Here is a 26,938-nt window from a genome sequence, read left to right as displayed (position 1 = left end):
TAGAATTCCTAGGTCAAATGGTATTTCTATTTTTAGTTTTCTGAGGAACCTCCACAGTGCTTTCCACAATGGTTGAACTAATTTACATTCCCACCAACAGTGTAGGAGGGTTCCCCTTTCTCCATATCCTCATCAGCATTTGTTGTTGCTTGTCTTTTGGATGTTGGCCATCCTAACTGGTGTGAGGTGATATCTCATTGTGGTTTTAATTTGCATTTCCCTGATAATTAGCGATGTGGAGTATTTTTTCATGTACCTGTTGGCCATCTGTACCTGTTTTTTCATGTACCTGTTGGAAAAGTGTTTGTTCAGATCCTCTGCCCGTTTTTTAATCAGGTTATTTGGTTTTTGGGTGTTGAGGCATGTGTGTTCTTTATATATTTTGGATGTTAGCCCCTTGTTGGATATGTCATTTATGAATATATTCTCCCATACTCCCATATATATCCCCCATAGGATTCCTTTTTGTTCTACTGATGGTGTCCTTTGCTGTATAGAAGCTTTTTAGTTTGATATAGTCCCATTTGTTCATATTTGCTTTTGTTACCCTTGCCCAAAGAGATGTGTTTAGGAAAAAGTTGCTCATGTTTATATTTAAGAGATTTTTGCCTATGTTTTCTTCTAAGAGTTTTATGGTTTCATGACTTACATTCAGGTCTTTGATCCATTTTGAGTTTATTTTTGTGTATGGAGTTAGACAATAATACAGTTTCATTCTCTTAGATGTATCTGTCCAGTTTTGCCAGCACAAGTTGTTGAAGAGGCTGTCATTTCCCCATTGTATATCCATGGCTCCTTTATCATATATTAATTGGCCATATATATGTGGGTTTATATCGGGACTCTCTATTCTGTTCCATTGATCTATGGGTGTGTTCTTGTGCCAGTATCAAATTATCTTGATTACTGTGGCTTTGTAGTAGAGTTTTAAGTTGGTTAGCATAATCCCCCCAGCTTTATTCTTCCTTCTCAGGATTGCTTTGGCTATTCAGGGTCTTTTGTTGTTCCATATGAATTTTAGAACAATTTGTTCTAGTTTGTTGAAGAATGCTGTTGGTATTTTAATAGGGTTTGTATTGAACCCATAGATTGCTTTAGGCAGGATGTCCATTTTGACAATATTAATTCTTCCTATCCATGAGCATGGGATGAATTTCCATTTATTGATGTCTTTAATTTTTCTCATGAGGCTCTTTTAGTTTTCAGGGCACTATCCATTCATGATAAAAACTCTCAACAAGATGGATATAAAGGGCAAGTACCTCAACATAATAAAGGCCATATATTATGAACCCACAGCCAACATCATACTTAACAGCAAAAGATTGGGAACTAGACAAAGATGCCCACTCTCACCACTTTTATTCAGTATAGTACTGGAGGTCCTAGCTACAGCAATCAGACAACAGACAACACAAAAAATTTAAAAAAGGCATCCAGATCAGTGTATGATATTGATTCTGTTTATCTGTGTAGACTCCCTTTTTTTCTTGATAAGTCTGGCTAGGGGTTTATCTATTTTGTTTATTTTCTTGAAGAACCAACTCCTGGTTTCATTGATTCTGTTGTTCTATTCTTCTCAATTTTATTTATTTCTGCTTTGATCTTTATTAAGTCCCTGTTCTACTAACACTGGGACTTGTTTGTTCTTCTTTTTCTAGTTCCATTAATTGTGAGTGTAGACTGTTCATTTGGGATGGTTCTTCTTTCTAAAGGTAAGCCTGTATTTCAATATACCTCCCTTTGCTGCATCCTGCAGATTTTGGGGAGTTGAGTTGTTGTTTTCCTTTGTCTCCATATATTTCTTGATCTCTGTTGTTATTTCACCATTGATCCATTGATTATTTAGGAGCATGTTGTTAAGCCTCCATGTGTTTATGGGGTTTTTGTTTTCTTTGCATAATTTGTTTCTAGTTTTGTACCTTTGTGGTCTGAGAAGCTGGTTGGTACAATTTCAATTCTTCTGAATCTACTGAGGCTCTTGTTGTGTCCTAGTATGTGATCTATTCTTGAAAATGTTTCATGTGCACTCAAGAAGAATGTGTATCCTGTTGCTTTTGGATGGAGGGTTCTGTAGATGTCCGTTAGATGTTCTGTACATGTCTGTTCTAATACATTGTTCAGTGCCTCTCTTTACTTATTTTCTGTCTGGTTGATCTTTCCTTTGGAGTGAGTGCTGTGTCGAAGTCTCATAAAATGAATGCATTGCATTCTATTTTCCCTTTTAATTCTTAGTGCTTATTTCACACATTAGGTGCTACTATGTTGGGTACATAAATATTTATAATGGTTATATCCTCTTGTTGGACTCACTCCTTTATCATTATGTAATGTCCTTCTTTGTCTCTTGTTACTTTCTTTGTTTTGAAGTCTATTTTTTTCTTATATAAGTACTGTAACTCCTACTTTTTTCTCCCTATTATTTGCATGAAACATCTTTTCCCATTCCTTCACTTTTAGTCTGTGTATTTCTTTTAATTTGAAGTGAGTCTCTTGTAGGCATCATATAGATGTGTCTTGCTTTTTTATCCATTCTGTAATTCTGTGTCTTTTGATTGGTGAATTCAGTCCATTTACATTTAGGGTGATTTTTGACAGATATGTACTTATTCCATTGCATGCTTTAGATTCGTGGTTCCCAAAGGTTCAAGGGTAAATTCCTTACTATCTAAGAGTCTAACTTAACTAATTTAGTATGCTATTACAAGCACAATCTAAAGGTTCTTTTTTTTTTTTTACCTACTTTTTCTCCCTCTTCCACTCTTTATATAATAGGTGTCATATTCTGTACTCTTTGTGTATCCCTTGACTGACTTTGTGGGTAATTGATTTAGTTTTGCATTTGCTTAGTAATTAATTGGTCTACTTCCTTTACTGTGGTTATATTTTCTCTGGTGACAGCTATTTAGCATTAGGAGTACTTCCATCTATAGCAGTCCCTCCAAAATACACTGTAGAGATGGTTTGTGGGAGGTAAATTCCCTCAATTTTTGCTTATCTGGAAATTGTTTAATCCCTGCTTCAAATTTAAATGATAATCTTGCTGAGTTGAGTACTCTTGGTTCTAGACCCTTCTGTTGCATTGCATTAAATATATCATGCCACTCCCTTCTGGCCTGTAAAGGATTCTGCTAAGAAGTCTGATAATAGTCTGATGGGTTCTCCTTTGTAGGTGATTTTTTCTCTCTGGCTGCTTTTAATACTCTCTCCTTGTCCGTGATCTTTGCCATTTTAATTATTACATATCTTGGTGTTGTCTTCCTGGATCCCTTGTGTTGGGAGATCTGTGCACCTCCATGGCCTGAGAGACCATTTCCTTCCCCAGAATGGGAAAGTTTTCAGTAATTTTTCCTCAAAGAGACTTTCTATCCCTTTTTCTTTCTCCTCTTCTGTGAGTACCCCTAAATGTGACTATTATTCCCTTTGTATTGGTCACACAGTTCTCTTACTATTCTTTCATTCTTAGAGATCTTTTTTGCTCTCTTTGCCTCAGCTTCTTTGTATCCTGTTCTCTAATTTCTGTTTCATTTACCATCTCCTCAACCTCATCTAATATACTTTTAAATCCCTCCATTGTATATTTCATTTCAGATACTGTAGTTTTCAAAGTTTCTAACTCTTTCTTGATGTCTCCCCTGGGATCTGCATGTTTATGATTTTTATTTTGAAATCTTTATCAAGAAGATTGGTGATTTCAGTTTTACTTAGCCCTCTTTCTGCTGTTTGAGGGATTCTCTTTTATACCAGGTTCTTTTGCCATTTCATATTTTTAAAGATTATTATGGAATAATAACTTTATGTAGGTGGCACCATCTAGTGCCCAGGAGCTCTACTCTCTGGAGCTGCCCAGCACCTGGAGCCATGGTGGGGATCACAAGTGAGTGGTGCCAGGGCCTGCTGGGAGGAAAGAGCTCTTTCCTGCTTCCCAGATGCAGTGACTGCCCCCACTGCCAGGACCAGTGGGCCGAGAGTGTCTGTGTTTTGCTCCTGTAGCTGCTGTAGGTGAGGCCACCCTCTGGTTTGCTTGGTGTGATGGTGGGGGCAGCAGGTGTACAGACCATTGCCAGCTGGGAGGAAAGAGCAGCAGGCTGCATGTCCCCTTTGGAGGCCTTGGTGCTGCATTGCCAGAAGAAAGTGGAGTGCCTGAAGCTCCTGAAAGTACCCAACCTGCTGGGCTGTGTGTGATGGGACAGTTTTGTCCACCTGTCCTATCTCCTGACCAGCAAGCTCTGTGTAATCCTTGCCCCTTTAGCAGCCCTCTCATTGTTGGGAATTCTTTCAAAGTACCCACCTTTCTTTTGTCCTAGAGCCAGAGTGGCTGGTTGTGAGTACTTGTTCTCCACAAGGAGCTGGAATCTCAGTCTCCCCAAGTATTCTCCCTGTCTTTGCTCTCCAACCCCACTTATCTCCAGAGCACTATATAATGAGGGTTCGTACTCCTGTAGCAGATCTCCAGGTGTGGGTGTTTAGCAGTCCTGGGCTTCTACTCCCTTTCCCCTCCATTTCTCTTCCTTCTGCCTGTGAACTGGGGTGGGGAGAGGCCTTGGGTCCCACCAGATTTCTGCTTTGTTACTTTACCCTTTTCCATGAGGTCTTTTCTTTTTCCCAGATGTAGGCTGTCTGTTGCAGTTTTCTTTCCAGTTGCTCTTTCAGGATTAGTTGTCTTTGCTATATTTTCGTGTTATATGTGGTTTTGGGAGGAAGCTTCTACCTCACTTCTTATACCACCATCTTTTCCCCTAATTATGTATTCTTAATTTTCCACCTCTATTCATTACCTGCTTTTACTTTACTCTTTTTCTTTTCTCTAAAGATTAATCTATCTGAATCTGCTGTTTCTCTGGCCTTCTTATTTCTCATCATCATCCTACCTTTCTCTAACTAATGTTCTCACTCAGATCTTCGGACTTCTTAGTCTTAATTGCTCTTTCTCACATGAGTCCTGTGTATTTTAACATCTGACTCTTTTTTCCATGACCAAGGCCACCACCCCCATCAGACCCACTCAGTGCTTACTCCAACTCAATAATAATAATTCTTGGCCAACAACTTTCACCAATTATTTATTTTTTTCCTTTTCTAACACATGATATTTTCATTTCTACTTAATCTTAAAAGGATGAGCTGATAAAGCAACTCCCTGTTCCTAAACCTTTGGTGACTTCATTCATTTATTCACTCCATCTTACTAGGTGCCAAACACTGTGCTAGTTAATTGTAAATAAAATAATGATGCTAAGCAGTCCCAAATTCCATGGAGATTATGGTCTTATGGGAGAGAATATTAACCCAACAGGAAGAACAGGTTTGTCTCCCTGATTTTCAGAACTGTCTCCAATATGGTTACCACTTATTTTCAGTTTTTTTCCCAATGCTAGAAGCATTTACCTGACTTCGAAAACATATCTTTGTTTTGTTTTGTTTGCTAGACATTCATAAAAAAGCTGAACTTGATGAGAGTACAGGGGCTTCTAGTGGATCCCTCCACTGGAGTCTGTGTCTTGAGGTTTGGCACAGACTCTCTGTATATCAATCTCTTAGTTTTTATAAAGGTTAGTAATAATAAAAAAAATGCTGACATGCTTTGAACACCTACTTTGGGACAGCAAAACCTAGTGACTCAAACCACAGACACCCAGTCAAACCACCTGGGTCTGAGTCCTGGCTCTGCTCCTTTACTAGATGACTTTACATCTCAGCCTCAGTGTTGTCTTCTATAAAATGTGGAGAATTATGTGGGAATGGTTAAGTTACTAAAGCAAAAGTCATTAACAGTAACTAGCACATCATAAGAGCTATATGAGTCTTAGCAATTTCTATTACTTTTCTAAGTGGGCAGTACTATTATCTATAATTTATCAATGAGGAAACCAATGTCTTATTCAAGGCCACAGACTAAGTGGTAGTCAGAGTTTTAATCTGGACATTCTAGCTTCAGAGCAGGTATTAGCAGCTACAACTCTAGATAGCCTCCATTATAGGGTTAATATAAAGCTATACTTAAATAATCAACATTTAACAACATTTAAAGCTGTAATGCACTTTGAATGTGTAAGGTACTATTATCCATGCTATAATAAGATTTGATGGAAGAAGACATTTATTTATTTATTTTCCATACCTGGAAGGGTATACTAGTAATAATATTAATAAGCATTTCTGTGTCATTGTGTAATTTAGACAATCTTTTACATACCAAATATATTTAATTTACACTGTTGCTTTCTGAGGTTGGCAAAGTCAATATTATTATCTCCATTTTAAAAGTGAGAATGCTGAGGATCAGAAATTAAGTAAATTGCTCAAGCATTCAAAGATAGTAAATGAGAAAGTCTCAAATATAAGTCTGAAGCCCCAGATCTCATCCTTTACTTCACTGTAACATCCTATTTTTTAATGCTTTGTCTTTCAACATACTGAAAATTAGTTTTTATAATAGAGTTTACTACTATAAACATATACATGTAAATTTTAATATACCCTAGTGCACAAAGGCATAACTATTTGAACTGATTTTTTTCCTTTTTCTTTTTAAAGATTGTGATTGCTAGCATCATGTGCAGTTACAACAGAAATGACTGGATGGAACTCTCCAAAATGGCAGAGGTAATGATTTCTTTAGTAAACATTTATTTTATTCCTTTTCTTCCATTTTTATGAGTTTCAAAAAAAAGCTGCTATGAAAAATAACCCAGTAGAAGTAAAATTGAATGATAAATGGTAACTTAAAACATTTCTATTAAAATTTGTTTACCCTGTGTTTTCATTAAAATGATGGAAATGTAAATTTAAAAGCAATCTGTTCTATAAAAGTGGTCCCTTGGATTTCACACACTACCTAAAAATCCTTTATTCTTTGAATCTATATACTCTTTATTTGCATATTAAGCAAACTGTATATTATGATGGATGCCATGATAAAATTTAATTCTACCTTTGAGAATGTAACAGTATCTTACCTTGCCTTTAGGCAAACCAGTTTGACAGCAAAAAGAAATTTTGAATATAAAACTCTTGAATATTTAAAATATAAAAGGTTCATTTAATACTATTCTAGTTTGAATACAGACATGCATAAAATGGTAGGACAGAATGCTCCTGAGTGGAACACTAGTCAGCAGGTTTTGAATAATATAAATTGAATCTTGCACAAATGCAAACAACTAACCATGTGCTTCAAATTTGTATTTCAAGTAGAAAAATACATACTTAAAATTGTACACTTATGTCCATCATGCTGTCATGAAGAATACTCTAGACAGCTTTAGCTGGGTTTTCTTGAAAACCTCTCAGAAATATAGAAGAAAAAAAATCTAACAATATTTATGAACTAAAAACTCTATGTTATAAATTATATTATAAAGCTTTCTGCAGTATTCAAAACTGTTGACTCTACATTTTATTTGGATATCCTAAAACTGTGAGGGGAAAAATCACTTCTGGGACTTTGAGGGGTGAAACTAAACATGATAGGTAATTGGCTTCGTGATCTTCAGTGCCGGGTCCATTTTATACATGCATTTACTTAATTGACCATGAAATCTTCCACAGAACCCGTGCTTGGCATGAGCTTTGTCAATTTTAAGCTGACTATGATGAATGACTTCATCACGCCTTTTGCTTCTCTGCCTTTCTGTAGATTAAAATACTTTTTAAAATAAACATTTTCTGCAGCAACGTGCATTAATTTTTTAAAAGGCAATTTTACTTTAAAAAAGTCAAAAGCCTTTATATCAGTAACATACTAACCCACCAGAAGATATTTTTCACATCCACATTCTGTATCTATTTTTTAAATTTCAGTTTTTATTTCATATCATTTTCTAAGTACTCACAGGAAAAAAGAAAGAAAGAGAGAAAGAAACCTGGGATGGAAGGACAAAGCATTAGGCAGCGTGATTCTGCCGGAGCTCACGTGGTAGGCAGCCAGGAATGCTTTGTAGTGTCATCTGGTTTTGTCTTTATGAACCCATGCTTCAAAACAGGTTATAGCAGATTTTCTTACAATGGGAGAGTCTACATTAAAACAAAGCAACAAAAACAAAATGGTATTCAAGTCCAAGTTACCATATCACTTACAATGTGCGATTCTTTGGGAGTAAGAAATCCTGGGCCATAAGAAATCAGAGACACCTCAGCCGCTGTTGAAGCACCAGCTTTAGGTTCAACGAATGACTTCATGTGATGACACATATACTTTAAATTTATGAAATTCCTCTCCTTATAGTAGATTAACTCTTAAATTATGTGATAGGGAATTGAGAAAATCTGCTATCAGCTCTTTACTATTATATCTTCAAAGAGAAATGACATGTGTAACAGCAGAACAAATCCAGCTGAACAAGCACATGAAAAAATAAGAACTGAGAAACTGTTAGAATGAAAAATCTGCATAAGGAAGAATCATTATTATTTGTTCATTTGGTTCACCGGAGGCTCCCTTCATATTTACTATTTTGAGTAACATTTAAGACCATGTGGGTGATTAAAGAAAACAGAAACCAGGTACATTCTTAAAATTTGGTAAATTCAACTAAATGCTGTTTTTAGAAGTTAATGTAGATCCAGTGTATCTTCTTTATCATGTGCATAATCTTCAGAAAGCTTTATTTTCCCCTGGAAATAGAACCCTGCAGAATCAAGCCTTCCTTTTCTCTTGATCTGTAGAATGTACCAATTTTTAATACTTCTTTTATGCATTCTTCAACCTGGCTTGGATTTGTCATGGATTTTGAGCACCATAAAAAAGAAGCAGCCTGTGGAAAAGTTTTCACAGCCTGGTGTCAAATCAGTTCGTTGTTAGGTTCTGCTCAATTTTCAGTTATCTGATCACAGGCTTCCCTACTTTTCTGGGACATTGATAAACTATTCCAATTCTATGCAAAGGAAGATCTGTGAAGCACCTACTGTGTACAAACTCCCTGATCAGCCAAAACAAAGGCGAGCAAAATATGGCCTCTTCTATGTGGCTGTATTCACAGTTTAAATGTGTCATCAGATATATACTAAACTGAACTATATGAAGGCTCACAACATTAGGTCTTAAATAGATCTAGAACTCATTTTAAGAGATCTTGAATCTGTTTCTTAATACATATTAGCTTAGAAAACAGCCTGAGTGAAAGTTAATGTGAAGAGGCTTTTTGGAAGAATACTGTCCTAGAGCAGAAAAAGTGAGGACAAGAGGCAAAGGAAGAGGGAAAGCAGAGCTGGCTCCAGCTTCACAAGGAGATGGAACTGACTCTGAAATCATTGCCTTTTGGTTTCTTGTCTCTCCTTAGTCAAATTTCAGACCACAAGGCTTTACATTCCTCTGCACTTTGAGTTGTGTGTCTTGCTGTCTTCTGGCCGCTGCTAGGGAAGCTGAACCCTACACAGTGTTGTGGGATGCTTGGTCTAACCCCAGAACTGGCTGGGAAGCCAGAGCCTCTTGCTGAGACACTCCTGAGTGCCCACTCTGGAAGGCACAGTGAAGGCTGTGGCGAAGGCCGGCTTTGCCCCTGAGGGAGCTGTGAGAGCTGCAGTGATTGGAGATGTGAGGGTAGCCACAGGGGCTATGGCTCCTTTGTAAGTATAGCAAAAGCCTGGGTGGCAAGAAAGGCCATCAGATTTGAGGGAGCGTGTAAATTGGGTGTGTCTCAGTGTGCATCACTACCATCTTAACCCAAGTTTATCTAGGATGGCTCCACTAATCTTCCTGCCCTGATCAATCTAAGATCTTCCCAGTACCTTTCTTAAGATGCAAAACTCTAAACTTGACCTATAATCCCTACATGATCTGGCCCCTGCCTGCCTCCCCAGTGTCATCCTGGGTTTGTTCTCTGCGTTCCAGCTCTGACTGGCCATGTTTTACTCCTCCAACACATTTCCGACTGAGAGTCTTTGCTGTTCTTTGGCCTGGAATGTTCTCCCTTTCTCAATTCTAAATTTCTTGGCTAGTACTTTCAATTTGCTGTCCTACTCCTAAGATCCAGTCCTCAGAAGGCAATATGCCGGTATGCTTCAGGTAAAAAACATAAGCTTCAGGGCCCTCATTGGCACAGGCCACTTCCAAACCACTGTACCTAATTTTATGTTTGTAATTTTTGGTAATTTTTTTTCTTAAAGGAGTGTCGCCAGATTGTTTAAGCTTCACACTCCCCAAATTCTGTGTGTACCTCTGCCTGTGCCTTTCCTTTGCATTGTTTCATTAAGTGATTAACAATGCTCTCATTAGCTCTTTAACCTCTGTCCTGATTAGTAACAGGCGGGCTCCATGGGGATGGAGGGCCCTGACAGGCTCACTGCTTCTGTCCTCCTGTGCGTATCCCTCAAATGTTTGTTGAATGAACTAAAGTAGAAGTACAGAATTGTTGTATTGGCACGTGACAAGCAAAAAGAGAACAGTTCCAGAGTACATGTAGAGTAGCACTTTCTTTGGCACCAGTGAACTTGAGGTGATAAGATCCAGAGCTGAGATGTTAAGTCAGGGACCCCAAGAGGGCTTGTCTGGCCATACCTGGGAGATGGAGATAAAGAAGGTCCATGGCGGAGGCCAGATATCAAAACCAGGTGGTCATACTCTTTATGGCAGAGAAGCTGAATAAACCACTTAAAAGCCAGCTTCCTGTCATTTTTTACCTGAATTGGGGCTAGCAGTGTGTTGTGAAATTAAATCAATATTAGAGTTAGGAGATCTCAAACAGGCTGGGGGGAAAAGCAGATGGAAGCATATTACTGTATGTATGTATGTATGAAATATGTATGACCACATGGATATAATTCCCTGAACAGTGATGGTAAGTGGGACAGAATGGAATCAGGAAAGGTAGCACCTAGTTGGAGACAATTATAGTCACTGACTTAGTGAGGTCCAAGCCAGTTCAGTGTTTACCCATCCCAGGTCCTCTTTGGAGTAGTTAAAGTTCCCCGAGAACTCCAGTTTTGGATAGTTGAGACTAGATGAGAGTGTTGCTACATAAAAAGTCAACACTGGATCTTGAATATTCTTTCAACAAACAAAATTAAGAGAGAATCCAAGAAGTGTGGCTTTCATGCCCCACCAGGTTAATAGCCTCCTGGACTCTGATGCCCTTTGCCAGGCCCCGTCTATGGAAGCTTCCCTTCCCACTTGGGCTCTGTTACCCGGCACCAAGCCGTCCTCCCATGGACAGCCTTCTCCCTGCCTGGGCTCTAAACCCTGCACTGGGGTCTCACGGCCCCTCCTTACGTCTCCTGGTCACCTACTCTGCTCTGTCCCGCCCAGTGACTTTAGGACTACATTGGTCAGGGAGGAAGGGAGAGGTAAGGAAAGGAGAAGGGGAGAAGGGTTTTGTACCTGGTTTTGTTGTGTATATTGTACAAGGGTTTGTGATTTTGCTACCCTAGTTTTTCTGAGAGGTTTTTTTTTAAAAAGAGTGACTCAGAGGATTTTAGAAACTACACTGCTACCACTGTTCTGAGAATTCCTCAGAGTAGTTTTTACCCATCAACCCCATGAAGTATAGTTACTTTAAAGTCTTTTTCAGATCCAAGCTGAGGAAGGGCATGTTGGAGATTCTAATTGGATGGATGTATGGATGAACAGAAAGACATGATAGATAGATAAAAATTACATGTACTTAAATACTATTTACTACAGTTCAGACACTGTTCTAAGTCTTTAACTTTTTTTTTGCTATTATTAATGTACAATTACATGAGCAATATTATGGTTACTAGACTCTCCCTATTATCAAGTCCCCACCACATACCCCATTACAGTCACTGTCCATCATTGTAGTAAGATGCTATAGAATCACTACTTGTCTTCTCTGTGTTATACTGCCTTCCTCATGTCCCCCCTCACTACATTATATATACTAATCATAATACCCCTTTTTTCCCCTTATCCCTCCCTTCCCACCCAACTTCCCAAGTTCCTTTCCCTTTGGTAACTGTTAGTCGAGTTCTGTGATAAGGGGTTGACATCCAAATTATATAAAGAGCTCACACACCTCAACAAACAAAAAACAATTAAGTCAATTAAAAAATGGGCAGAGAAACTGAACAGACAGTTCTCCAAAGAAGAAATTCAGATGGCCAACAGGCACATGAAAAGATGCTCCACATTGCTAATCATCAGAGAAATGCAAATTAAAACCACAATGAGATATCACCTCACACCAGTTAGAATGGCCAACATCCAAAAGACAAACAACAAATGTTGGCAAGGATGTGGAATAAGGGGGACCCTCCTATACTGCTGGTGGGAATGTAAACTAGTTCAACCATTGTGGAAAGCAGTATGGAGGTTCCTCAAAAAACTCAAAATAGGAATACCATTTGACCCAGGAATTCCACTCCTAGGAATTTACCCTAAAAATGCAGCAGCCCAGTTTGAAAAACACATATACACCCCTATGTTTATCACAGCACTATTTACAATAGCCAAGAAATGGAAGCAACCTAAGTCATTAACTTTTATTAAATTTGTTTATACCTTACAAAAGCAAACCTGTAAGTTACTCCTTTTTACTTTTTCAAAATGGGGAAACTGAGGCAAAAAGTATGCCCAAGTTCACATGGCTAGTATATAGTAAAAGTGGGTTTAAATCCATGAAGTCTGACTCCAGAGTACGCATTAATATAAACATTCCACTTCATATAATAAATGGATGATAAATAGGTAATATATGAAATTAGAAACAGCAAATTTTCTATGTCACTGACTTTAGTAGATTGATTTATTGTATAATCATTTAGGTGAGTCAGAATAAACTCTGGGCTATGTGACTAAACTAAAAAGCTTGTGACTAACAGGAGTCAGAATTCATGCCCAATTGCAGTTAATTTAACATTTCATGCTAATTCAGCAATTAAGGCTTTTTGAACTCATATAGTTGTTTGAAAATGAAATTAACTGCCTTTTAAGATGGTGTACATCCTTTGACAGGAATGATTCCCTTTCCTGTCAAAGAGGCCAAGGGAATGTCTCTGACCTTTCTGTATCACCTTGAGCACTGTTATTTTTTGGGGGGAGCCTAGATGCTCATTTCAAAGGCCTTTCCAGGTGTGCCTATGGGTGGATGTTTGCATATGCCTGTAATACTGGGGAAACTTTTAATAATTAGTCAACAAAAAGATGGAATAGGTGGTTTTACAAGATTTTAATTTTTACTTCAAGTTTAGGCGTTAGGGAGGCTGAGTTGTTATGTTCTCTTAACACATTATAAGAACTCCAGCCATGGAATAAGTGATTTCTGATAAGTTATGATAGGAACAACATAGGTTCTGGACTCAAAATACTTGAGTATTTCAGGACCCTACTCTCATTTATAGGCTGTGGGACATGAGTAAGTCACCTGAGCTCTCTTTGTACCTTGGTTTTATCATCTCTAAAATGGGAATAATGATATAGCCTATGACCAAGAGCCTAGTAATTTGTCTGGCATATGATGAATGCTCAATATATGTTAGTTGCCATTGTCTATTATGTTAATCTCTAATTGTAAGCTTGCACTTACATTTTAGGAATTGTGTATGATGTGTACAAATGTATACAAATGCCACCTAAAGCTTAACTAATCCAAAATGTTGTTGAATCAGTTTGCTGCCTTATAGCTAAATAAAGAAGTCTAATGGAAATATTTGAAATAACAGAAATAATAAGAAAAGTGAAGTAAGTATTGTATATAATTGCAAGGTACAATCTTTTAATTAAGTTGGTGATTCCCACATGGCATGGTTTTGAGGTAGGTCGTATTATCTACCATTCACATTTAAATTGATGGAGACCAAGAAGATTGACAGGCTTGCCCCAAGCATCCCCAGTTCCTTAGCGGACCGAGGATTAGAACTCGGAGTCCAGCAGGCTGTGTTTGTCCACGCTCACAATCAAACTAGGAGTTAAAAAAGGAGCATGACTCATGCTAATTTTCAAGTAGCACAAGGCATTTAGAAAATAGGTTGAATAATCAAATGAACTTTCACAAATGTGCAGGGAAAAAAAAGCAGAGTCACTAATGAATAAAGACGGATAAGATAGTTGACTGAGAAATAGCTAAATAGAATTTTTAAATTTGTTGAAATCATGGACTCTTTTTGTAAGTCTTTGCATGATGTGATAGATATGTTATATGATAGAAACTGATTCAAGCTTTTAGTTGACCTTATTTAAGAAATTGTGTCTCTGGAGAAACTCTAGAAGTTAGGTAAAAGATATAAAATTTGAGTTGTTTCGATTGATTATTATTGATTATTATCAATATATCAATTATCAATATATCAATTGATATATTGTGATATATCAATATATGATATATCAATTATGATATATCAATATATCAATATATCAATTATATATTGATTATTATTCCCTCAAATTATTATATTAAACTATACAAAAGTATTTTGATTTTTTCTTAGAGTTTTCACATTCTTCTCAAGAATTCTATACTTCTCCAAGTATTCTAAGAATACTTAGGTTAATCTATTTTGTTCATTTTCTAGGACCCATTTGTATACTAATGAATTATTAAGTTAGAATTAGAAGAATTCCTATCTAATGATTAAAGTAAGCCAAATTATCTGAATTTCATGTTTGTTACCCTGGACTTACTTTAAATACAATTCATTTTCAGTTAGAAACACTTTAAGTTTTACTCATATGCATTTCAGCTAGTCTTCTACATTTTTTTTTTTGCACCACTACTTCCAATACCAATTATCCAGAGTCAGTAAAATTTGTTTTTGTAAAAATAGAAGCTGTGTAGGGCACAATGGATAAGATGTCAAATAGACCTGAGTTAAATTCTCTGCTGTCTCACTTATATAAAGCACATAGAACAGTTAGTGTCATAACTATTCAATGAATATTTGCTATTATTGTTCTTATACACACTCTTAAGGTGAGTCTGAATATTCCTCACAAAATGGCTGTGATACAGAAAATACAATAGTTAACATTTGGCACATGTGACCTCTGTTAAGTTATCAATGGTGAAAGTTTATCAGTGTACAAGTAAAACTTTGCCTTTTCTGTCGTTTTCCTTCTGCATTTTAAAGGCTTCTGGAGCAGATGCCCTGGAGTTAAATTTATCGTGTCCACATGGCATGGGAGAAAGAGGAATGGGCCTGGCCTGTGGGCAGGTAAGGACCTCAACAGCTGTCATGATGTGTGGCTGTGTAGCAGAACAGGCCCCCATACAGGTGGGACTATACCTGAAGCATGAAGATGTGTGGATCAGATGACTGGCTTGAGACTTCCAGGTCTGCATTGTTTAAATATTTAGTGCTTAAAAAGTGGAAAACAAGGGAAGCTAAAATTACTGCAACTGTTTAGTTTTATTGAGGAAAATATCACATTATGTGCTTGACAGGAAATAATATCATAACAAATAGTTTTTAAAAGCGCTGAAGCAGAAGTAGCTGATTTCAAATGCGATGTTCTCTCTTCATGCCTGATGCTGATCCAGTTTCCCTGGAGCAATATACTGTACAAAATGCATTGTTCGTCGTGATTTTATAGTAAATGGGGCACCGCACAAATTGCATTTTACATTTTTTAGCATATGATCATTATTCCCTAACTGTTTTGGGAGTTGCAAAAAGACTTTGATGCTATGATGCTATTTTTATTTTTGGATACAATAAATGGAATCTTCATGCTAAAATACTTTCAAGAACCTAATGAATAAGATGTGGAAATATATGTTAATATGTAGAAAATACTGTGTCTTAATGTAACTAGATACAGTGTTGTATGTGAAGGAGGAATGTAAAAGCTTAATGTTAAAAAGGTGAGTGTTTGCATCTAATTTAGTTCTTAAGCCCAGAGGGAAATGGTGTGAATTAAATAATATGAAATTTTATACTTTATGAAAACTCTCCTAGTCCTGAGAAGTTTACTTTTATCCCCACATCCGGCACAGGGCCTTGTATACAGTAGGTGCTCAACTTTTTTTTTTCTTTCAAGTCATCAAATTATTTGAATTAAACTAAGAAGCCCTTAATTTGGAAGGGCAAAATTTTCTGCTTATTCAAATGAACATAGCTTGCTATTTTCATATTAGTATTCAGGGAGGGTTTTAAAGTACCTTGTAAATATTTAATTAGCATTCAGAAAAGATTTGTGACTGAGGAAGAAACCATTCTTCTGTAGCAGCAGGAGAGGAGGTCCCAGGCAAATGTTTCGCATGTATATCCTCTGTTGATTCACAAAGATCAGTAAGTGTGGTAACAGAACCAAGCCTCAGATTACCAGTAGAGTGAAAATATCATTATTTTAAACTATGACTTTTCTGAGTCAGTGATCAGGTAACAGTTTGTCAAGATGGTAACTTGACTAAAATGAGGAAGACTCCTAAAAGAATAAGGCCCGGAAGGAGCAGGAACTGAGGGAGTCAAGGCCCTCCTTACCCCTTCCACAGTCTCTGCAACTTAAAACCAAAGTAATTTTTAGTTCCATGGATATAAACAGTATGAAAATTGTAAATATATTGACTAAATTTTTAAAGAAGAGTACATTTTATTAGGTATTTCTTGCCTCAAAAATGATATTTATTTTGAAAATGTTGCCAAACCTTGATTTTATTTCTTAGAGTGGGCATTTGCTCTATGAACACATTGGAACTTACCCAGCTCCTAAGTGTTTTAGGTGTATCTTCTCCAGAGAGTCACTTAGCCAAATACATTTATTCACAGTCTTTGGCTGAATGAGGATGCCAAATGCTAAAGTTTGCGGTCAAAGTTGTCATTTAGATTTCTTAAACTCTTGGAAACAGATGTTCCAAAAATCATACCTTAAGCTGAAGGAAACAGGAAATTTCCATTTCACTGGCTAGTTATAATCTCTACAACTAAAACCAATTCTTTCTATTAGCCAAGTTCAGAAATTTTCTTTTGAATTATATTTTCTTGTAAATCATGTAACTGAAAAATAAAGCTCATTTAATCACTTTTGCTCCAACATATTTTAAATGACTACTCTGCTTCTGGATACATAAATGTTCAATATTTTAAGTGGAGGGAAGGAAGAATATTAGTGAATTTAAAAAATAGGTTTACTATAATTCTGACTTTTTTGAGTGGGCACAAACACATCCAGAGCTCAGTCATCTTTTCCTTCACTTTTTCTCTGTCTTTAATTCCTGTTCTCATTGCCTCTTTCTCCCTAAGATTTATAGTCTGGAATACTTGCATGGTGGTGGGATAGGGAATTTGTATGTGGTGCTGGGGGCTGAGGAGCCCTTCCAACTCCCCTTCCCCATCACAGTGTGATCCTGAATCCCATCTATTGCATGTTCCCTGTGTGCAAAGCCCAAAGCCATGTGCACTGCCACAGCCTGATAAATGTTTGCTTCATGAATGAAACAAACTGACAGTAGTTCCATGGCTAGAATGTTTACCTATGAGAAACATGTTCTTGTACTTTCCCCATTTCTGCTGTTTCTAGAAACTAATAATTTCAGCCCCTTAAGAGGCAGAGTCATAGTATGATACTACAGTGCATTTTCCTCTCTAAACATCTGTCTTTACCTCTTTTATCTCAAATGTTTTCTTGTAAATACTTAGTAAGTGAAAAATACTGCCTTTGTACCTTAGTGATTTTTAAATTAATTATACATGTATATATTTAAATCTCTATCAATGTTTTCATAAGTGACTAAAAACTGAAATTTATGAAGAGAGAAGGCTCCTGAAACTCTATTCTACAACAGGTAGAAACCATGTTTATTTATGAAATTTGTAGAAATAAAGGAAAGTCAAGCTGACCTTGGGAATTTGAATTGTGTATTTCTTGCCAAGTGAGGCTTTATATATAGTCTTAAACACAAAACATAAAGCTTGCTAAGTGTATACAGTTAGTCTGGTTCTTTATTCTTTCCATCAACCATCTGTGTCACCTTGATCAAGCCAGTTACTCTCCTGAAGCATTAGTTTCTATCTTTAAAGTATGGAATTTGAACTTGGTGATCTCTGAATCCTCTTCCAGCTTTAATATTCTGTGAATGTTAACATTATAGATAGCAGGCTAATATATTTTTTTAAACTACCCATAAAGAACATTTGATAAAACAAAACTGACTAAAGAAATAAATGAATGCATATGATGTTGTTTAAAAAAAACCAACACTTCAACATTTTCCCTTGCCTGCATAAAAGCTAACGTTACCTAAGTGATTCCAGATTATTTTCACATCAATGAATGCCACTCATTTTCTGGTATATTTTACTTCATTCAATGAATGAGTATCTAAGTGCAGGTGTTTCAAAAAGCTTTGGCTTTAAAGACACCTTGTGCTTAATGTGATTACAACAGAACCCTTGTCTGTAATGTGCCAGCCTGCCTTTCCATCAGATTTTGCCATTTTAGTTGATGGTAACCCCCCAATAAACTTGATGTTGAAGCTAAGGTGAAAATATGCCCTAGTTTTAGTTGTGTACACTCCAAAGAATGAAAGTTACATTACAACATGAAAAAAACTTCTAGCCTTCTCCCTTCTTCTCACAACAACCCTCTGAGTAGGTTGAGTTTTGTCCTATTTAACATCTTTTTATAAACCTGAAGCCTCCATGTTTCCCAGGTCACAAACCTGGGCAGCATCCACCAGGGCCTGAGCTATAACCAGCACGCATGCCTGAATCTAGGGAAGGCACTGAGAACAAACAGTTCCTAATAAATTGGTATTCTTCGGTCAGCTGTAAATATTATTAACTGAAAATTAAGTGCAGGACTAAATAATCTCTCAAGACTTCTGTAGCTCTAAATTCCCATTTCTCTCAATATATAGAAACACAAGCAAACCTGAGCCTACCGATTAGGTCTTCCATCTCCTGGGGGTAAGGAAGCTTCTCCAGTGTCTTAGCATTCATATTTAAAGTTGTCTGTGTGCAATCTTTGTAAACCAATTTCCTGTGACAAGTGTATTACTTTATAAACATAATTGAACTATAATAACTTCTATAAAATCCAGATAAAATGCCACCTCTTTGAGGTCTCCTTTTCCTAAATTCTGATTGTTCTTATGGCATCAAGTGAATAACCCTCTCTTATCTTCTTATATTTATATTGAATATTTTTTAATTCTATCCTGCGGCACCTTCTTACCCAGATTCAGACAGGAGCTGAATAGGCCTTGAATGGCTTTCTGTTGTAGTGGTGGTTGTTTTTGGAATTATTGCCAGCACTTAAAAAACAGGTAGATTTGACAGAGAAGTCCTATTTCTAACCTCTCCTGAAACAAGAGGGAGATATGGCCACACATGGCCTGCCTTGCCATGCAGCCAAGAGGAGCTGGAGCTTAATTAGTCTTTAACACTGCATGTGGTCCATGGAAATAGCAGACATCCAGCCAGGGATAAACACTCTCTCAAACATGGATTTGATCAATATGTGCCTCTCTGATTCAACCTTTAAATATTGAAACCAACCCTTCCCAGGATTTTTGCTGACCCTCTGCGTTCCTAACACGGCAGAGTCTCTAGGCTGCCTTCTTCAGTCAGCAGTACCTTTAATTCTTAGACCCCCTTCCCCCCGCAGTCAGCTACCAAAAAGAAATAGTTGATGGGGAGTGTGGGTGGAAGGTACAGGATGAGATGCCTTGCCTTCTACCTCCCTGTTTTATCTTCCACATGGCAAAAAAGATGAGCAAGAGGCAGCATGCTCTGTAGGACTTCTCAGCACTGAAAGGAATTTTTCCTGACATCAGACAAAATAAATTCTTAAGGCTTTTCTTTATTTTGCACAACACTGTTTACTTCTTTGCCTTGAGTCAAAGATGTGGCATGGAGAAGCACAGACTTTTAGAACTGAGAGGAACCTTGAGGATTTTCTAGTTCAACCCCCTTATTTATAGGAAAGGAACTAGGGGCTGGGAAAGTGCTTCATTTGCCTTAATCAGCGAGCAAGACCCGTAGTTACTGGTGCCCTAGTCCCTGACCTACCTCTGGTGCTCTGCCCAGTATTTCCTACATATCATCTCTGTGGATCCAAGTCTTTAGTGAAATTGGAGAGTCAGTGCAATGCCTTAGGAACTCCTGACTCTACCTGTTTATGTACTGCTATTCTCTTTGCCTGGAATTTGTATCTTTTCAACTGAAACTGTCCAAATAGAAACCACCTGTCTATTCTATTTCAGATGACATCTAACTAATTAACTGAGTATGTCTTATCAATCAACCAAACTTTCCATGAGAAAAGAAAAACAAGTTATTATATGTGAATGGGTTTAAAGGTGGAAACTAGATGCAGAGTCTCATTTGAATCTACAGAGACCTAGAGGTTGAATCACCATCAGTGAATTTGGATTTCTTGACCTAAGAGTTCTAAGAGGCTCCAAAGAACTTATTTCCCTGGCCCTTGCAGGGTTCTCATTTCCCAGTGCTTTGGACGCCTTCCTTGTAGGTGTGATTGCTGAATAGGTGCACAACTATTTCAGTACTGATTCCTTTGAATGGAAAATTCCAAAATGATAGTAGAATCAGAGAGAAGACTGCTTTTGCTTCATAGTCAAAACAATGTCCTGGATGAGGGTGGTGGTGCCCCTGTTATCGCCCGCTGTCTTGCTATCTCATTGCTCCTCCATTTATTTACACACATCCTCTGCAGAGAATTCTAAACACTGGAATGTTCAACTCAGTCAGCATTAATTTTATCATCAGAAAGTACATATACAGTCCTGCTCTCAGGATGATTTAGCTAGACAATAACAAACAGATTTAAAAGTGGTAATCTTAAAATGTTCAGTGATCTTAAATAATTATTGACTTAATCTAAGATCACCCAAAGCAATATTTTGCTGTTTCCCTCATGATTTGTTCTATGTCCAAATTTAATTTATACAAACTTGTAGTTTATTAAAAAAAAGAGAGAGAGAAAAGCTTTGTTTTTGTTACACCATGCCAAAGTTTTTCATAAAATATTAACCACGGATTATTACTCTTACCCTTGCCAGGGAGCAGAAGTCTGTCACCAGGAGGAGAATCCAAAACAACATGTGAGGACCACATTGCCCCAGATGTGCTAGCACTTCTCTTGGGAAATAAAACCTTCCTCCAGCAGCTGGGTTAACAGACCCGTTATGTCCTACACAAGACAGGGTCCAGGGAATGATGGCCATGGCCCTTCTGGATCAGGTGCTTGTTAGATGTCTGTGGAGGACACAGTATAAAGATCCTGCTTTTAAAGCTAATGCAATTGATCAGTCATAGTATCCTATATTCCCAGAGGGGCATTCAGGACCTCAGGAGTATGAGAAATCCCAAAGGTTAGAGAAAGGAATAGGGGAGAGCCCTACTAGCAGTAAAATACAAGCTGAAGCCACAGTGACCTCCCTGGTCCCTCTTGGGGGACCTAAAGTGAGGATTACTGCTGATTTGTTTTTTTGATCCTGGTTAGGTAAGTGTCCATGAACTCCCCTCTGTTTCAGGTTCTTGAGTCCTCTCAGTCCTTCTGACTCTAGAAGATAAATGTGTGGCAAAGTGACACATTGTCCTGATGTTAAATCTTGCTCTAATCAGCATGAATGCACATAAGTTCAGACTAGGAAGTTGGCCTCTGAGGTCTATGACTTGACTGGATCGACAGGAGATAGGTTATGGCCTCAGTGGGTTCAGCCCCTGAAACATCACATCCACAGGTTGGGAAATCATTGCCCTGCGAAATGACATCATTCCATGAACAGCTACGAGAAATGGCTGCATGGAAGAAACTGCTGCAAACGTGACTGAACTCTGGTATTACCCATATATGTTCGACTTCTGTTCTCTTCTATTTTCCTTGTGGCATTATCATTTTTAGAAGCATGTTAAAATAAATTACCTACTTGTTTATGAGAGAAAGTGATCAAAAAGAAATATTTGCTTTATACTGTATTATGTTGCCCAACTTTTTATTTGATTTTAATTCTCAGCCATCTGCATAGACATGGGTGCTTGGATAAGTAGATAACGATGGGGGATCTGTTAAGAGGCATTTATATATCTGCTGATAATTTGCCTTAAGCTGATTCTCTGTGAGTTTTTCCATTTTAGTTATTAATATTGGTTAATGATACAAAACTTATTGCTTTCTTCTAAAAATCTATAATTTTTTAAGTTTTTAGAAGAAAGCAACACTATTTAAATCTAACTGAAAATGCCAGTTCTATGTCAGGAAGTGTCATGGCTTTAGTGTAGGGCAGTGATCATGTGGAATTAAAAAAATAATTGTATATATAAATAGGTGATCCACCTGGTGATTGGTTGCAGGAAAAATATCTAAAACTATGTATTTTAATTAATGTGGTTTTATTGTATTTATCATTTTTTATATTCCCCAAATAAAGCAGCAGTATCATTTTAATTTTTTTAATGATCATGCCACAGCGAATTTGGTAAGTATAGCAGAGTTTTCTATATGTCTGTTGACTGTAGCATAAAGATAACTAAGAATGTCTTTGGCCTAAAGAGAGAGACGTGGGAGTGAGGTGGGGAGAGGCTGTAATCTGAGTCTCTGATGTCATGGAGAGTTTGCATAGCAAAACGGCATATAGGAGTGGTAGGTATCAGTAGTGCAGAGTAGAAACAAAGCTGGAAACCATAAGTACTAAGATATAAATATTGACAATGAATGGAGGGTTCCAAGGAACCCAGAATATTTAGAAGAATTGGCCAACAAGACTGAATCATGCCTTAAATCCACAAAAGTCTCAGGAGTAAAGGACACTGCAAATTAGGCTAAAACACAAAACTGGACCAGAAAATTAGTAAGTGCTCAAGAGCTAAGAGACTCAAGAAGCAGCAGAGTCTAAGATAAGGCGAGAGAAGATAACAGATAAGGCAGGTCAAGGGAAGGCATAAGAGGGAACACTTTGAAAAGAACCTAAAAATTAATGTAACTTCCATCTCATACAAAGTTTTTGCACATTTCCTGTTGGGGCAGAAGCAGTCTTAAGAGTTTCATCAGTTTAAGGCTTCCAGCCGGGAGTAGGTGAGCTGTGTCAGAAAGGAGGCATGTGGGTTTGCCTAACTAGAAAAGGAAATATTGCTGCCCTAAAAACAGTTAAGTCAAGGAAAATAGATTTATTAAAATCATGGCATTTTACAGTCTAGGAGTATTGATTCAAGATTGAAGAGTCGTTGGCTTCTATCATCTGGCAGCCACATTCCCAGGGGCACTGTGACCCTCAGATACACACGAGGTGGTGCTAATTGGAAATCACAGATTTTACACAAACATAAAATCTGTCTTGGTGTTGATTACATTGCAGAAATCTTAATGATAATACTGTTTTGTAGCTAACTTGGCTTGTGTTCTTTCACCAAAAGTTCACCTATTAAACTGGTCATGTGATTCATAAATATATACTCCACCAGAAGTTTTGTTTAAGGAGATACTAACTTAAAGTATAAATATCAAATTAGCTGCTTTGAGATGTCTTGAATATCTCTGGTTCTTTCCTTATATTATTTGCTATTTATTTTTCCAGAGTTGGTTGATTGTTTTCTCTCCCTATCAGTTGTTACTGGGTGTGTTTAGCTTTGAAAATCCTTATAGATCAGGTTGCAAATTCAGTGACACTCCATGTATGTTAAGCACTCATCACAAAAGAGCATACAGAATTTTTCTCTTATTTGTAAGATTTTTAGCTCTCCAGCAAATGAACAGAGGTCTCTGTTGCCATTTATCCTTTGCCAACATTTTTCTTTTCTGGCCTACACCAGAAATTATTTCTGGTGACATAGTAAACATACCAGTCCTGTTTTTCACTGTGTATTGTCTAATATGGGAGAATTTGGTATATGAAGGAGTAATCGGATCCTTCACTTCTAGTGTGTGCTCTCCATTCCTCTTTCTTGTGTTCGCTTTTGATTCCCCTTTTATTTTCTGTCACCTAGGTCTCAAACTTTTAGAGACTTAGCTTTCTATTTAGGCAAAAGAGATTCTGGAGTCCCAATAAGTATTTATTGCACTTCCCAAATTGTCAAATATTTTCTTAAGCATACAACAAATATTTAGAGTATCTACTATACATTCATACAACAAATATTTAGAGTAACTACTATAAACCAAGAATTGTGTGAAAGGCTGAAAATATAATAATGAGCAAAAGTAGCATGTTCTCTATCCTCATGAAACTTTCCATTTGGTAGAGTAGGCAGATATTGGACAAATAACTATAAACAATAAAGTGTCACTGACATAATAACCATGAAGTAGTGGTCTGTGGTATTTGAGGAACATGTGAGTTTCTGGACTACTCTGCAGGGTCAAGGAAGGATTATTTAAGAAGTGATGTTTGATCTGATAACTGAAATATTTAAAGGATTCTTAAGTAAGTGAAATGACTGAGATGGGTTACAACATTCCAGGAAGTGGAAACAGCATGAGAAAAATCCTTGTGGTTGAAATAAGGCATGTTAAAGGGCCAGAAAGAAGAATGGGGTCCTTAGAATAGATGTGTGTGGCACAAGACGACATTGGAGGAAAACTTAAGTCATATTTTGTAAGACTCAGGCCTCTTTAAGCATCCTGATCTTTCCAAATGTCACTGGAAAGTTATTCAAAGGATTGTCCTGTGTGTGTGTGCATGCAAATGTCTGTATGTGCACGGGCCTGTCATGTTTAAAGTGGATGGGATGGTGACAATGGTGTGGCTAATATGTTATATCTTCATTTTGCAAGAACAGAATAGAGGTGCTTAAGAATGGACTTGAAAAGACTGGCTGAAATCCCTTGCCATAGTTCATGTAAGAAATAATGATGGCTTGTCGCTTAGATTAGGGAAATGATGGTAGAGACAGCGAAACTAACATGCCAAAGATAAGGAGTATCTCCAACAGTATTTGCAGATGTGTTGGATATGGGTTTTAAGGAAGAAACAAGTGGCTAAGTAGTTCTTGGCTTTCTGACTTGTGCAGATAGACGAATTCTGGAATTGTAAACTTAGACAGATGTATCTGCTGATGTAATTGATGGCATAAGATTGAAATAGACCTCATGACTGTCCGAGTCTAGGAAGCAGTTGATGTCTCCAGCATTCCTACTCTTCTCTATTTTTCCTTCTTTGCTCCATGGCATAATGGGTGACTCATTCTTACCCACAGCAGATAAGCTTCCTTCATCCATCTGATGACCTAGGCTCAGATGAATCCACGATTCCTAATCCCAGCTCTCAGGGATATTCACCTTTCCACCCCGGAGCATCCACTGATATCTGTGATTCTGGTGTTTTCAGTACGCTCTCTCAAAGCCCCACCAAGAGACTCTTACTTAAAACTGTTTTTGAAATAGAACCATCCTTGTTTTCAACAATTAAAAATTACACATAAAACATTTTGAGTATTAAAAAATATTAAGTAGTCACTTGTTATGTAGAGATGATAGATACTGAATAAATATAGCAAAATATCATTTTCCCAGTAGATAGTAAATGAGGATAATATTTTTGAGGTGGCTGCCATGAAACTGTAGTTACCATAACATAGACATATCCCAAGATAATAAATTCATGAAGGATTTTTATGGAGAATAGAAATTGTGTTTATTTACTTATTCTAGGCTCTATGCTAGGTATTTCTACACATGGGATCACATCCACTCATCAGTCAACTTTGAAGAGGAAGATAGGATATTCTCTATATTACAAACAAAGGAACTGAGGCTACAGTGCCTTGCTTCTCAATGAGTCCCCAGGGATTAATGTTAGTCTGGCACATGGTAGGTTCAGTAAATAGTTTTTGAACAGATTAATGAAGGTAAGAATTAATGAATAATCGAATGAATTGAGCCTTCATATAAGGTGTTTTTGTGTGCCATTGGCAATGAGCAGTTCTTGATATTTTGTAAGTTCAGAGCCTATGTTTCAAATTATTTGATTTCCTTCTAAAACCAGTCTCAATACCTTGTTCTGATTTTTTGTTATCTTTCCACATTGACCATTTTTGGTCTCATGTGTCTGATATCTCCAATTTGGGTCTCAAATCCATTCTAAATAAGTTTGTCTAGGAGTGCACACTACTTACATATACATATTATTCACAATTCCCCATGCCCTGAACAGGAGTTTGTCTCCTTTTTGAATGTTCTACCTTTGAAACTCAATAATCGTTTTTTAAAGAATGAGCATTTTTTACATGTCACTATAGGAGTTTGGAGGATGGAACACATCAGAATGGTTGACTACGGCTTCCTTTAGCACACCTGCTGTCCTGTATAAACAAGGTTTGTACCCAGGAATGAGGGAAGAGAAAAAATATACACTGCCACAGCCTGGCCTCCAGTGGGATTTAGGAAATTATTTGCACCAGTTTGCATGCCCACTATCAAATGTTGGACAGTTTGGGATTACAAATGCTCCCTGAGTGTCCCCGCACATACTACTTGAGAGCAGGTCAGTAACTGATACCTTCCATGCCCTTTGCCAGGCTCTGATTCAAAGTCTAACTCCTGTAATCCTCATTGCAACTTTATGGTGGGTTTATGTTATTATTCCCATTTTATAGATGGGAGAACCTGGAGACACCAAGTGTGAGTGAAGTGGCAGGGTCCTGGTGGCATCAGGGTCCAATCCTGGCCACCTGGCACAACTGCCTCTCCAAAAGAATTTTAAGGAAGTAATTCCTGGCTCTACTAACCAGAGAAATTATTGATACATATCTTATTGATACATCTCTCTCTGAAGATAGTGCTATTTGTGGAAGTAATGAAAACTCTTCCATGTAAACATTACTGAAATGGCTGGTTCCTGAAAATGGTAAAAACGGAATGATCTCTATTTTGATGTGATTTTAATTTTTTTGGTTTCCAAATTCATTTCAAAAGAGAAACCCTACTTTTTTTTTTTTACATCTCCAGACATGATTAAAGTATAATGCAGTGTGAAAATGATGAATGTTAATTGTCAAGGTCTGTTTTTGAAACTCCGGTTTTTGTTATTTAATTTTGACATCACCCGCCCTAAAGGAGGCAATATGTGGGGTCAGGCATTAAGAAATT

The 26,938-nt window shown here is 37.3% G+C and overlaps 1 protein-coding gene across 5 annotated transcripts in view; it reads left to right on the top strand.

The window, feature by feature from the left end:
• DPYD (dihydropyrimidine dehydrogenase) overlaps window positions 1-26,938 on the top strand; it is an 879,000-nt gene that overhangs the window by 560,562 nt on the left and 291,500 nt on the right. For 4 of the 5 annotated variants that reach the window (XM_057500453.1, XM_036883855.2, XM_036883857.2 and 1 more), the window contains 2 exons: window positions 6,538-6,606; window positions 15,025-15,108. In XM_057500453.1, the coding sequence (XP_057356436.1) occupies window positions 6,538-6,606; window positions 15,025-15,108 (153 nt within the window). The remainder of the gene's footprint in view (window positions 1-6,537; window positions 6,607-15,024; window positions 15,109-26,938) is intronic. The other variant, XM_036883856.2, reaches the window with a different exon arrangement.

The sequence above is a fragment of the Manis pentadactyla genome, chromosome 4, assembly GCF_030020395.1.
Source record: "Manis pentadactyla isolate mManPen7 chromosome 4, mManPen7.hap1, whole genome shotgun sequence".
NCBI lineage: Eukaryota > Metazoa > Chordata > Mammalia > Pholidota > Manidae > Manis > Manis pentadactyla.
Note: the sequence above shows the minus strand (reverse complement) of the source record. Positions and strands in the feature narration are given on the sequence as shown.